The sequence below is a fragment of the Tasmannia lanceolata genome, unplaced genomic scaffold (assembly GCF_043159265.1).
Source record: "Tasmannia lanceolata isolate RefF3 unplaced genomic scaffold, GAP_Taslan_0.1 ptg000008l, whole genome shotgun sequence".
NCBI classification, from domain to species: Eukaryota; Viridiplantae; Streptophyta; class Magnoliopsida; order Canellales; family Winteraceae; genus Tasmannia; species Tasmannia lanceolata.
The window spans coordinates 28612556-28626407 of record NW_027518685.1 but is presented as its reverse complement, the minus strand read 5'-3'; the positions used below and the strand labels follow the sequence as shown (position 1 = coordinate 28626407).

Below are 13852 nucleotides of genomic sequence, written 5' to 3'. Positions count from 1 at the left end.
GAGCAAGAAGTAGAAGAGGGGGGTAGTGACGAGCTAATTGTCTGTGGTCTGCTTTTGCGCTGTCTTCTTCATGAATTACTTGGCCGTGCTATGGTCGGCTGAGAGGAATCCCGAGGTGGATTTTACCGAACTGATAATCTACGGCTTTCTATATTACATCGCATCCCGTTCGATTTGATCCTTGGCTGAGGCGGATTTGGATGAACTCGACTTTTGTCATTTTCTTCATTGCGTCATATCCAGTTTAGCTAAGTTTGTGACCGAAGTGGATTTAGATGAACTCAACTTTTGTCATTTTCTTCATTGCGTCATATCCAGTTCGGCTAAGCTTTTGACCAAAGTGGATTTGGACGAACTCAACTTTCGTCATTTTCTTCATTGCATCATATCTAGTTCGGCTAAGTTTTTTATCGAAGTGGATTCGGACGGACTCTACTGTTGTCATTTTCTTCATTGTTGAAATCTAGACTAGAAAAGCCAAGAGGGGGTGAATTGGTTGGTGATTAAAAATTTAAAACTTGATAACTACTTTTAACCTAATTCACTTGTTAGTAATCTTGCGTATGTGGTTAGCATAGTAAATAAAAGATGAAATCCAAAAACAACAAAAATGAAAATAAAGGAAAGAGATAAGAGAGAAAAGTGTACACCGATATATAGTGGTTCGGTCTCTTAATCCCAAGGGCCTACATCCACTCTTCTCAAGTTCTCCTTAAGGGCTTCCACTATTCAAATCCGCTCAAGGACCTGAGACCGCCTTACAATGTCTCCAAGGGATTTTAAGTACAGTGCCCTTTCCACGTTACAATGATAGCTCACAAATATTGAAGATTGCATTTCCTCCCTTTGGGGCTTGCACAATGAATGCTTAAATTAAGTCTCTATCTCTCTCAAGTAGATTATGAGTATAAGTCATAAAACAAGCACAACACACACATTTAAATGTATAAAACCCAATATATGTCATGAAAAAAAACTTTTATTGATACTTAAGTCAAAGGAAATACAAAATAAATTGGCTTTTAGGGCAGTAACTCTAACAGAATAACCCCCACTATCAAGGGATAAGAAAGATGTTATGCGGACCACTTGAGCCCCCATGACAGGGCTTTGGCCTCCGCCTCATTAGAATCACAAACAGTGATTGGGTCGGAAAAGGACATCCAAATCTTTCCTTCTGAATCACGAATCAGCCCTCCAATCCCTACAGGACCTGGTTTCCCATTGGTGCTACAATCAAAGTTGAATTTTAGCCAACCCGAAGGCGGGGGGCTTCCACTGGGGAGCAGGGCGGGTATTAACCTTCTCTATCCCAAATAATCTCCAACGAATTTCGAATAAGTCTGCCGATTAATAGGGAGATGTGGGATCATTCGATCTCGCCCAATCCCCCATGTCCACCTTGATGTCCACCTCATCATACATTTACTTTTGAGTAAAAAAAAACAACCAGAGTCTAGCCATTCTACCAAATCCCTTGCATAACAATAATAAAAACACAGTTGCGGTTGCATACTCTATAATAGTTATTATTCCTTTTTCCTTTGTTTTGAAGACGGTACATTCATGTTTTGTTACAAATTCAAACAAAGAAGTCAAACTGTTCTTTTCCCAACACACAAGGCTTGCACAAGGAAAACAGAATTTTAAACAAAAGGTACAGTCATGTTTTGTTACAAAATCCAAACAAAGAAAAAAAAAAACTATTCTCTTCCCAACACACAAGGCTTACACAAGGCAAACAAAGTTTAAATTAAAAGTAATTAGACAAAATTCTAATTAGCTGGCGCAGCAGTATCTTTCCCCGCCGTCTCCATAACGGTTGCCGAAGCAGTTGTGACCTCAGAACTATTGGGAGTGATCTTCCCATCACTATTGGCTGAAATTGGAGAGCTTGGCTTGCTAGAAATGGCACTTGAACCAAGGCCTTCTGATGGCTGTGAACCATTCAGTGCACGGCAGTGCGGGCAGTAGTAAGTTATATATGCAAAATCCTCTTTCCTTGCGAGTCCTGCATACAAAAAAATTGTTTATTTTCTTAAAGGCTCTGTTTTTTTAGATGTAAATTGGGCGTAAAATAAATTTTACGCTCATTTTTAAGTGAAAAAATGGGTGTAAAATTTGCTTGACACCCATTTTATGTTGAAAGAAATGGAGCCAAAGCAACTACCCTACAAAAGATGTGATTGAGCACTCTGCATAGCAGTTAAAGATAGAATGACAAGAAAGAGGTGCCTTGGTTATTTTAAAATGTAGATAGCTAAATCATATTATCTACAATTAATGTAAAAGATCTATGGTAGGGAGTAGGGACCAGGGGAAAAAGAAACAAACACTCACCATTGTGCATATGGCAATTGCCGCATATGAGTGCATAGCACTGTGTCGGATCCTCACCCACAAGCATGGCCGCAATACGAGCAATCCATCCTCCATCATTAGCAGCTGATCCTTTATGGTGTTCGACAATAACTGCCATATTCTGTGTTGGAACTTCTGGGTTGTCAAGGCCGTAATCCTGTGGCATTTCCTCAACGAGTTGGTGCATTGTGCCACTACCTGTACTACTATTTCTGGTTTGAAATTGTTTCCGATTCCGGAGCCCATTAGATAGCACCAGTTCAACATCGTTGCTTTTCCCGAGGGGCATATTGTGTTTAGGCTCATCTCCTAAATATATTTTCAACCCAACCCTGAATAGGCACCCAACTTTGATGCCAGGACACTTGCGGCACCCACCTTTGCAGCAGGATCTGGGTCATATCTCTGTACATGACACACCGGCAATCAGTACGACATGCATGCACACATATGCATGCACTTGCAACCTATGTCACAAATATCATTGATATTTTCAAAATATAGCGATTTTATCACGATATTTTGATAAAACGGCAAAATCCCAAAATAATCCTGAGAATTAAAAGAATATAGCGATATTTTCATTTATGGCGATAATATCACGATGTTTTTACGATATTTTTTATTTTAAAATTTTTCTTAATTTATGTATATTTATATAATTTTACGGCGATAATATCACGATCTCCTGCCTGCAGAGCCGGTCCAACAGTATATCCGGAAGGAAGAAATATCCATCAAAACGAGTCAGAACTCACTGGGCTCCAGTGAGGTAGGTAGATCATTTGGGTGGAGGTACTACCTAGACATGGCAGAAGCATGGGCATTGATGCAGGAGCAAGCAGCATCCGGGTAAAACCAGAGTGGCCAGTTGTTAGTCACCTCCACTATCAAGTAAGGTTTGGTTGGGACCGAGCCATGGAGAAGTGGGCACAAATCCCGCCTCCCGAACCGTTGAACTACTATATTGACCTGGCGATAATTTTATTTTATCATTTTTTTCCCTATATAAACCCGAAAAATTTAAAAAAAAAAATTTATCCCGAGATATTCCCTTGCCAAGAAATTCCCGAGAACGATATTTGTGACATAGCTTGCACCTTTGTGCATGAGCTTGCAGGAACATGACCCATGCATGCATGGAACCAAATCACCAGTAGCAGTATAGAGGAGTTCAATGGTAAATACAAGATACCAGCTTGGACACTACCAGAAGAGCAAGCCAGATTGGTAAAATCTATAGTACAAAACAAAATTAAAGGCATCCTTTTAAACCTGAATAAGCTGTTGTGTTATATAGTAGTTTCTTCTCTCTTTAAGCTCGTCGATTTTTGCTTGCCTTTCATCGCGCAATCTTTCAAGTGTTTTCTGGTCCTTGCGATCACCTATAGAGATAAAAATAAACAATATTGAGTTTTAATGTGCAGAGTTTCACATCATACTACAAAGTAACATGTGGCTCACATCATATTGAGTTTTAACATATCTCTGCAGATATAGATGAACATGAAAAATGTTAGACACAAACAATATATAGCATTACACCAAAATATAATATATTCCTTTGCAGATGTCAAAAACCAATAATCAATGTCACATATGTGAACAGATAATAGTGGGCTAGTTTTTGCGGCTGCTTGAGCCATTTTTTCTATATTTCTTTGTGCCACTCAAAAAAAAAAAAAACACCATATAATAGTGGGATCTCGTTGCTTCGAATTAGAAACTGGCACTTCATATGTATACAACAGCATGAAGTTGGTCCGCTACATCTTACAGTTCACAAACCAAACCATATGTAACTGGATCATAATAAACTGCTCTCCACAGAGAAATTATAATGAGATGAGAAAACCAGTACCACGCACTCAACTAAAGAGTCTACCTTGCCGAGAATGACTCATGACTGGGACCCCATTGACATTAACTCGAACATGATCTTCAAATTGAAAGATATTGATCTTGGACGGGGCTTCACTAAAGTAGTTCGGGAGTTTCCTTTTTCACGCACTATCCCTGGTTCTTTCATGTTCTTATGCCCCTTTCCATATTTCCAGGGGTAGGTCCGTTGAGTCACGCGCGGGCGCGCGCAGACACGCGGACAGACAGTCAGACACACACTAAAAAAAATAGGAGCTGTTAGTCCTGATCCGTCTTTGGATGAGACCATATGACCATCATCATGCAATTAAATATTAAAGAACAAAAATATTTGGACATGTGTATGCAGAAAGATATTAATTGCAGCATTTAGAAAAAAAAGATGTTAATTGCATCATAGTTCACAAAGTAGACTGCAAAATTAGGCAAATCTGATATTGCAAATATTGCATTTCATATATTCAATATTAGTCTGTATGGATGTAAAAAATATTTGATCAATACAAGCTGCATTCATAGCAAAATCAATTCTTATCTAACAGATCTTGCTATGTCCCTGCAAGTCAAACTCAATGACTAAAAAAAACAAGGTTTTCAGTTTTTTCAGTCAACCCGGGTTTCTAAAGTACCATAAGATCTAACATGAGTAAAGAGGTTCTTGGCATATCAAATTGTGAAAGGTTTCTAAAGTGGTGTGGACTATGCAGTTTCAAAGGAATTTCTTCGATGGGGAGCCTTCATCCATTGCAAGGTTGTTGGAGATTCTATCAGAAACATATCAAGCAGGATGGGGATGATAAGAGGGTATGGATCTGGGATACGTCTGAGGATTTTACCATCAAATCGTTCTACCATCATCTAGTGGCTAGTCCAGTGGCTTCCAAAATAGCTAGAGTGTGGACACTTCAGGGTCCTCCTTGAGTTCGTGTGTTCGCTTAGGCGGCCTTGCAAGAAAGAATCCAAATGGTTGATTTCTTGAGAGAGAGAGAGAGAGAGAGAGAGAGAGAGAGAGAGAGAGAGAGAGAGAGATTTTAATAGTGGACCATTGCGCGACGGAGAAACAGTGAACCACACGTTCTTACACTGCAAAGTTGCTAGGGAAGTGTGGGGTAAAATATTAAGCAGATTTGGAATGGAGTGGGTCTTCCCTGCTAATCTTATGGAACTTTTTCTTGGATGGTCCCTTGTTCCTTGGAAGAGGAAAGGAAAGATCCTATGGAACTTAACATTATTAGCTACAATTTGGGTGATCAGGAAAAAAAGAAATGCAAGAATCTTCAAAGGAGTTGCTAGAAGTGCTTCTTTTATTTTCATCTAGGCAATTGCTTTGATGATCTTGTGGGCGAAGTCGCTTACTTGTTTTAAATTTGTTTCAGCTTACAATTTGTGGGAAAGATGAAAGGAAGTTTGCACCAATACCGAGGTCAAACAAAAATTTATTCAAGTTTGGGATCCTCCTCCATTGGGTTTCCTAAAAATGAACATTGACGGTTCCAGTATGGGGAACCCTCACCCAGTCGGACTGGGAAGTGTTCTAAGGAAAGACTCTGGAGAGGTTATTTGGGCACTTGCAGGGCCAATTGGGGTTGTAGGTGCATCGGCAGTAGAAGTCTGAGCAGGTCACTAAGGACTTAAACTAGTGGATCGTAACCACCTTTCCAATTTAGTGGTTGAAGGTGACTCACTTAATGTCATCCACAGGCTTAACGAATTTCATCATCATCCATGGAAGTTTGACAAATATTTTTATGAAATTAAGGATATAATCGACACCATCAATATAGTGTTCCATCATGTTCGTCGATCTGCTAACTCGGTGGCGGATAAGCTCGCTAGAGGGGGAGTCTCTAAGGAATCATTGGCCTTATTCGACGCACTTCCACCTTGATTATGGTTTCTTTTCGATTCATTGCTATTTAATGTTATTTTACCTTTCTTCTGTACTCGACCACCTCAGTCTTTTTCAATACAATCTTCAAGTATCATTCCAAGAAAAAAGGTTGATCTTCACAAAAGCACAAGACAATGTAATAGAACGAGTGGTATCATACTATGACCTTTTCACCTTCACTTCTTTCTTGATATAAGACCTTCAACTCAATCAATTCTCTATAAACTCGTACACCAAAAAAGCTATGATTTAGTCAACACTTTGAATTTATTGTCAACACACGTGTCCTGCCGTGTCAACACAACACGGGTGTCCACCCATGTAGACACTACTTTGGACACTTTTAAATGTATTGCTAGAAGTGTTAGAGTTACTGTGGGCATGTGGAAACATATTTGTGTAATAATCAATAATTTTATGTGTATGAATGCATCACCATTTCAAGATTTTTAGATGTTGCCATGTCTGACAACTCATATCCGTGTCGAAATTCGACACACGAATCCGTATCGACAAATTAAGATTATATATACTTTCTATTTTAGCCGCGTCCCCGTTTCTAAATTTGAGGGTTTGCTGTGTCCGACACTCTGTGTCAGTGTCGACATGCGATACTCGTGTTCGTGTCCACGAATCATAGCAAAAATAGACATTCCGAACCCAAAACAACTGTAGAAACCTCAAACGATGCAGTGCCAAAGCTTAGGGTTAAAACGGACAAAGAACAAAAATTCATGCAAGACATTGTGTTCCTACAATGGAAGTAAGATACAAGTCGTACTTCCTGGAATATACCTTAATTATAAATTTCGTGCCAGTGATCATTTCATTTTCTCACGGCAATGGAACGTTCTAATGTTTCATCTGTTTTGGTCTTCTGTTCCAAAAACGACACTACAATCAGTGGGATTTTTTTTAAATAGTACAAAAACTAAAAAAATGTCAAAAAATCATTTCCCGAAATTTTCGCATAATTTCTAAAACAAAATAGAATAGCCCGGAATGGACTACAGGGAAAAATATTTCATTCTATATTATGTTCTGTATTCCATTCTAGAAGTCCGTCCGTTTCAGACAACATGGAACAGAATTTCACTAGGGTACACACAACTCAACTCAACTAAGCCTTTGTCCCAAACTAGTAGGGGTCGGCTAATGAATCCTTTAGAAAATTTTCAGGAAGAAGGTGAAAGGATCTACCTGGATCAAATTAACTAAGTCCCATCCTGACACTAGTTGGGTTCGTCTACATGGATCATTTTCTTACATTCTCTCCTATCCAAGGTCATGTTAGCCCTCAACTCTTTCCTCACTGTTTCTACCCACGTTGTTTTCGGTCTGCCCCTACCTCTTTTTACTCCATCAACTTGGCACGAGTCACTTCTTCTCACTAGAGCATCCAAAGGCCTACATTGGATATGCCTAAAACATCTTAAGCGGTGCTCTCTCATCTTCTCCTCAATTGGTGTCAACCCCACATTTTACGGATGTCTTCATTTTTAATTCGATCTAACCTTGTGTGGCCGCAAATCCATCTAAGCATTCGCATCTCCGCTACACTCATCTTATGCACGTGTACATACAAAAATAAAATTATGAAGCCAAAATTATTTAAGATGTATTACTTCGTCAAAGCATAGTCACAAATATCCCAAACTTGTTCAAAATATTGTAAAACTATTCTAAGATTTTTAAAAACAATGTGATATTTTCAGTTTCATTTTTACCACAAAAATATCATATTTTTTTGTTTTTCTAACTTTTTCTTATATTTTATAATTTTATATACCTTATTTTTCTAGTATGGTTCCCAATATAAACCTGAAAATTACAAAAAGAAAAAAGAAAAAAGGGTAGCACTATCAATTGCTAGATCGATTGGAGCATGAGCTCAATATATTTATTCGGTTGGAACATGAGCACAATATATTTATTTTCATCTTGAACAAGCTTACTGCCCTCCAAGTTCATTTCAGAATATATTCCTTTCTTATTGCTTAGGCTAACATTGCCATTCCATTCCTACTGACACTTCACAATTCCTTTTTGACTTTTAGCCTTCTTTACTTCTACCAAGTCGACATATAAGCAAAGGCATCCATTAGCATATCTTAGGCTCCCTATGTTCTTCATTCCCATGCATCAAGGCTGATGCATCCTATATCGACTACTCTATCCTTCTTGAGATAACTTTTCTCATTTTCGTGCCAAAAACAAAATTTTATGGAAGATAAAGGAAAATAGAAATTAAGACATATAAGACAAATTTGGATTGCCTGGAGGAATTGAGATTGTCATGCTCAAAGCTGTAACACAACAACCTGATGCACGACAACATCAATAAGTAAAATATCCAAATTCTGTTAAGCAGTTGTTAGATATCACAAGAAAAAGGTCCACCAAAAGTAAGACCAACTAAAAGAGGATGTTTAACATGAAGTGAGAAGATTATCTATTTTCAGTACATAATTGACATAGGTGAAAATTTAGTCTGGCAAAACTGTGTAACCTTCGCTTGCAAAACAAATTGACGTTTGACACCACCTTACAAAGTCCAAAAACAATTTGAATTTTCCGTGCTAAAAGTTAACAATGGAAATAATGTAACAGTATTCAAAAAGGCTATTAATATCCACACGCCCATATTTGGATAATGGGGCAAACTCACCTTGTTTTACATGTTTTAACCAGCTGTCAGAGGCTATTAAAATTCCCCAAAAGCCCTCAGCAGCCAATTAAAAAGTGTAAAACAAGTTGAGTTTGCCCCATTATCAGAACATGGTCGTGCGGATATCAGCAGCCAATTAAAAAGTGTAAAACAAGTTGAGTTCGCCCCATTATCAGAACATGGTCGTGTGGATATCAGTAGCCTAAAAAATTGATCAAAAAGGTTTTGAATGCCAATCTAGAATTACCACAACCACAAAACCAAGTTATCACTAAGTAACCTATCAAAAACAAGTTACCACTAAGTATTCCAGTAATGAAGACTTCAACCTTAGAAGAACAGTAATGAGAATTAAATTCGGGTTGAAAGTTTAAGATATTTACACATCTTTGTGAAGCTTACAAGTGTTGAATAGATGACGAAAGATAGGCCCGGAAAGGCAAATATCGGTAAAACTCGGATAGCCCTCATCTTCCAATTCAAATCCAATGATCTTGTTGTCATAATGGCATAAGCCACTAAAACAACCTGGAAAAAAAATATTCTGAAGTAAGTGGCCTGCTTCAAAAATCAAGAGTTTATGGCACATTTTTTCCAGAAATATATAACGTTTGCATTGCAAGAATATGTCACTGCAAAAAATTATTATTTTTTGAAATGGAATGCCAAAAATTATTTGATACTCAAACTACAGAAAATGTTGATTTTTAAAAAAAGGAATAGCAAATACTTGATTTAAGCTGAACCAACTTGATGAGGTGGGTTTAGCTTTGCAATCAAACATGTCATATAATACTCATTCATGAGAAAATTGAGTTATAGATGCAAAGTATCTCAACTTGCAAACAACTTCGTTTAATGAGCTTAGAATGGAATGGATGCATCTCTAGAATTGCACCAACATGTATAAAATATAATGATTACAATTTCATAGTGCAATAGATATTTTCTGCATTTTTTTTTTAATAAGCCATATAAAAGCCCATGCTTTTCTAGAAAATCTGTTTAAGTTTCCAAAATTATGTGAAGTCTGTAGTAGTGAACATTCAATGCAAGTACCTAGGAGACATCTTTAGGTGTTCTCTTTGGTTATATACAGAGGGCATCAAGTTAAACAAGCCAATATCATTCAAAGATAAGAGATTTGGTGTGGTGGCAGCCCTCTGAACATGGATCCTCGGTCTGGCGTGGTAACAAAACGTACAGATTTGAGTTCCAGGAGGGTATCCATTTTAGAGTTGGTAACAGGGAGAGGATTAAATTTTGGATGGTCGTTCGGTGCAGTGGCAGTCGTTGGATTATTCAGTGTTGTTTAGCATGACCACCAATAAAGGAACTAGCATGGCTGATTCTATAGCAAAGTCGATAAGAAGGCGGATTGGAATGTTAGATTCCGGAGGAACTTTTTCAACTGGGAGGTGGACATGGTCACCTCCTTCCTGAATAGATTTAATTCGGTCTACATTAGAAGACATGGAACAGATAAAAGAATTTGCAGATGGGCTATGACAGGAAGATTCTCGACCCTTTCTTTATATAATCACCTAATTGGCCAGGCACGTCCTTCACCCACTAGGAAAGCTTGAAGCTCTTCGTCCCCTCATAGAGTCATAGCTTTTTGTCGGAATGCATGTCTTTATAAGATCCTCACTGATGGCCATCTTCCTCAGATAACAAATCATTGTCAATCACTGTGTGCTTTCTATAACCTATGCCATCCATCACCTTCTAATACATTGCAGATTCACGCATGAGACATGGTATTTTGCCTATTTTGTCTTTGGTTTCTTTGGAGTTAGTTCAGTTCTTCCTGGTCATAGTACAAATCTTTTTGAAGTCTGGGATTACACCCTTTGGCCTTCCAGAGGTAGAGTCCTTTGGAATATTCTCTTAGCTGCTTCACTCGGGTTGATATGGACGGAAAGGAATATGAGACTGTTTAAAGGTGTATCTAGTAGCACGCAAAAACATTTAAAGGCAAATCCTTCTGTGGTGGTGGCCCAGTGTTGCAAAAAGGACCAGCCTTGCCCTAGACGGATCCTACTCTTGTAGGACCAAATTAATCGTGCACATCTTTGTTTATGTGGTTTCTTTCTTTCTTATTTTCCTTTCGGTGCGGTTGAGTGCCATCTGTACCACTAGAAGCAATCCCTAAGAGCTTTTCAGTTATGACTTATGAGGTAGTTAGTATGAGCAATTTTCTCCTAGTTATGGAAGGGAAATTTCATTAGATAAAAAGGTAATGCAGAAAGTACAAATACCAAAAAAAATGCTTGAGAGAAAAATAAAGTATTTACATTGACAGATCAGAAGCAAAATATATTTACATCAAATGCTTTAACGCCCTTGAGCTAAATGAGATTAACATTTTTGTTAATTTCTAAAGAAGCATGCTTGATAACGGGTTACAGAGTAAAGAATACTATTGAACAAGCAGCTAAAAAATATCCACATAAGTACAACCAAAGACTCACCTCAAGAATCACAGAGAAATTATAAGATTCCTTGCCGTCCTTCGCCACCTTTGGGCCCTCTTCTTCATCCTTGCATGAACAGAAGCTTCTTCCTTGGAAAGATATTGCAGTCTCTTCTCAAAATCCTCATTGCTTGTTCTAAAGATTCCACTCCAAATGCGAGAAAGAATTCCTCTGTTTCGCTTGGATACTATTCCAGTTTCTTTCTTTAGATTAGTAGTAGATTTCGTAGCAATTTCATCGATGGTTGGGTGCTGATCAGCCTTCTCAGCCATTACTACAAGTTAAATAATGGCATCCCGTAACAAATTTGTTAGCTAAACCCCATTGAGAAAATAAGTACAACAGTTTTTTTCCCGAAAAAGGCAAAGCATATATTTAACGGAGTTGTTGAAGGTCTCATCAGTAATTAAAAAATCATAAACAGCAAAACGAATCTGCTAGGAAATCATAATACCATACAATATCTGAACGCCTAAGAATGACGAACTCAATATCCAGTGTCCAGAAATGTATTTTTGAGATCCAACAGCATGTAAATGTCATGCGAATGCTAGTAAAGAATAATCAAATAACTCTAAGAATATGAGTTACCGACTTGATGTGACAAATGATGAGTGGTAAATGAAAAGGAGTTAGATTGATTTAACTTGCCAAATTAATATGACACAACAAGAAATAAAGGAACAAGATAGTAGCCATCTATTATAGATAAACATATCTATTGATCAATCAACAAGTGCATGGGATTAAAAACCATGAAATGTTTATAAAAGGTGAACAGAGTTGGACCAGGTTAATACGGTATATAATTACTGAGATCTAGGTGTGATCCATAGATCTTCATCAAAATTAATAGGCAATTTGGCCTGAATATGGAATACACATACACCTTATTTATCATGTAATAGTCCCACATCGGAAGCGGAGAGAGAAAGTTCCTGGGTTATATGTTGTAGACCCCCATTCCCTGTGTAAATGCGTTTTCTGCAGGAAAAACAAAACCGGGGAGGGCTGCGGCCTAGAACTAGACAATATCTACACTGTTGGTCGGGGCGTCACAAATATGGTATCAGAGCCGTACCTCCTCTAGTACGATGTGCCAACGAGGACGTTGGGCCCTTTAAAGGGGGTTGATTGTAATAGTCCCACATCGGAAGCAGAGAGAGTTCCTGGGTTATATGTTGTAGAACCCATTCCCTGTGTAGACGCGTTTTCTACGAATAATTTACTTTCTTGTTTGTTCATTTCAGTAATGAATCAGTTACTTTATTTTATTTTGCCAGAGGAAATTTTTAGAGAAAAAGATTGTGAAAGGGTTTTTTACCATTTTAAAGAAGGAAAAGAAGTGGTTTGAATATCCCGCAATGTGTGGTTTTGACATAGAAAAATACCTCTTGAATGGGGTTTTGATATCCATAAGAAGTTCAAAAAACAAAAGCAATAGACAAGACCAACCTAGGGGGGTTTGCTGCAGGTGGGTTCTCTTCTTCTCAGGGAGGGGAGAATCACCTTCCTCTCTGCAATTTTTATTTTACTCTTCTTTGTATCTAAACTAAAGATCTCCCTTTCTCTTCTTTGGGTTAAATGGGAAGTGTTTTCCTTTTTATTTTTCCGAACTTTACTTCTACGGGTGTGTTTGGATCAAGGGGGGAATTCTTAGAAGAACAAAATTTCCATGCAAAATAATATTTCATGGAAAACAAGGGGTCTAAGTGGTTTGCAATTTTCCTTGAAAACATGGGGAATTTTTATTTATTTTTTATGTTGGAAAACCATATTTTAATATTTGAACAAACCCAGCTTGTCTTCTTTTTTTTGATTAGCTGGTGGGAGTTATTTGGGAAATGCAATAACCCTCTAACAGCTCTTTAAATACTAAAAGACAAGATGTGTTAGTGAAACTATTAAAACATGGTTGTGCTGATATCATTTCCCTTTTATGTTTTCCTGATTTTTCAATCGAGCCGAAAGATGATGTATGATCTTGCAGTAAGGCCCACAATAATCTATTATATGATGTGGGGGCGGTATGAAGCAGTATTTTTCAAAAAGTATGGTACGGCCCACACCACAGGATGAACCAACCCATTTATTTGGTAGGGCACAAAATGGTGCCCAAAAATCATTTCCATAGGATGATCCTAACCCTCTGGTACGGCCCACACCACAGGATGATCGAACCCATCTATTTGTTGGCGCACATAGTGGATAGGGGGTGCCAAAAAATCATTTCCATAGGATGATCTTAACACTCTGGTATGGCCCACACCACAGGATGATCGAACCCATCTATTTGTTGGGGCACATAGTGGATAGGGGGTGCCAAAAAATCATTTCCATAGGATGATCTTATGTTAAGATCATCCTATGGAAATGATTTTTTGGCACCCCCTATCCACTATGTGCGCCAACAAATAGATGGGTTCGATCAACTGTGATGTGGGCCGTACCGTACTTTTTGAAAAATACTGCTTCGTACTGTTAAGATCATCCTATGGAAATGATTTTTTGGCACCCCCTATCCACTATGTGCCCCAACAAATAGATGGGTTCGATCAACTGTGGTGTGGGCCG

General features: G+C 38.1%; 1 protein-coding gene across 1 annotated transcript; it reads right to left on the bottom strand.

Moving 5' to 3' along the window:
• Nucleotides 1–1581: 1581 nt before the first annotated feature.
• LOC143885076 (uncharacterized protein At2g24330-like) lies at nt 1582–12977 on the bottom strand. The gene is given in 8 exon segments (XM_077389046.1): nt 1582–2011; nt 2341–2692; nt 2695–2766; nt 3637–3746; nt 9185–9329; nt 11276–11295; nt 11298–11552; nt 12734–12977. Coding segments are annotated over 7 exon segments (1188 nt in total). The 5' UTR covers nt 11551–11552; nt 12734–12977; the 3' UTR covers nt 1582–1775.
• Nucleotides 12978–13852: the final 875 nt, after the last annotated feature.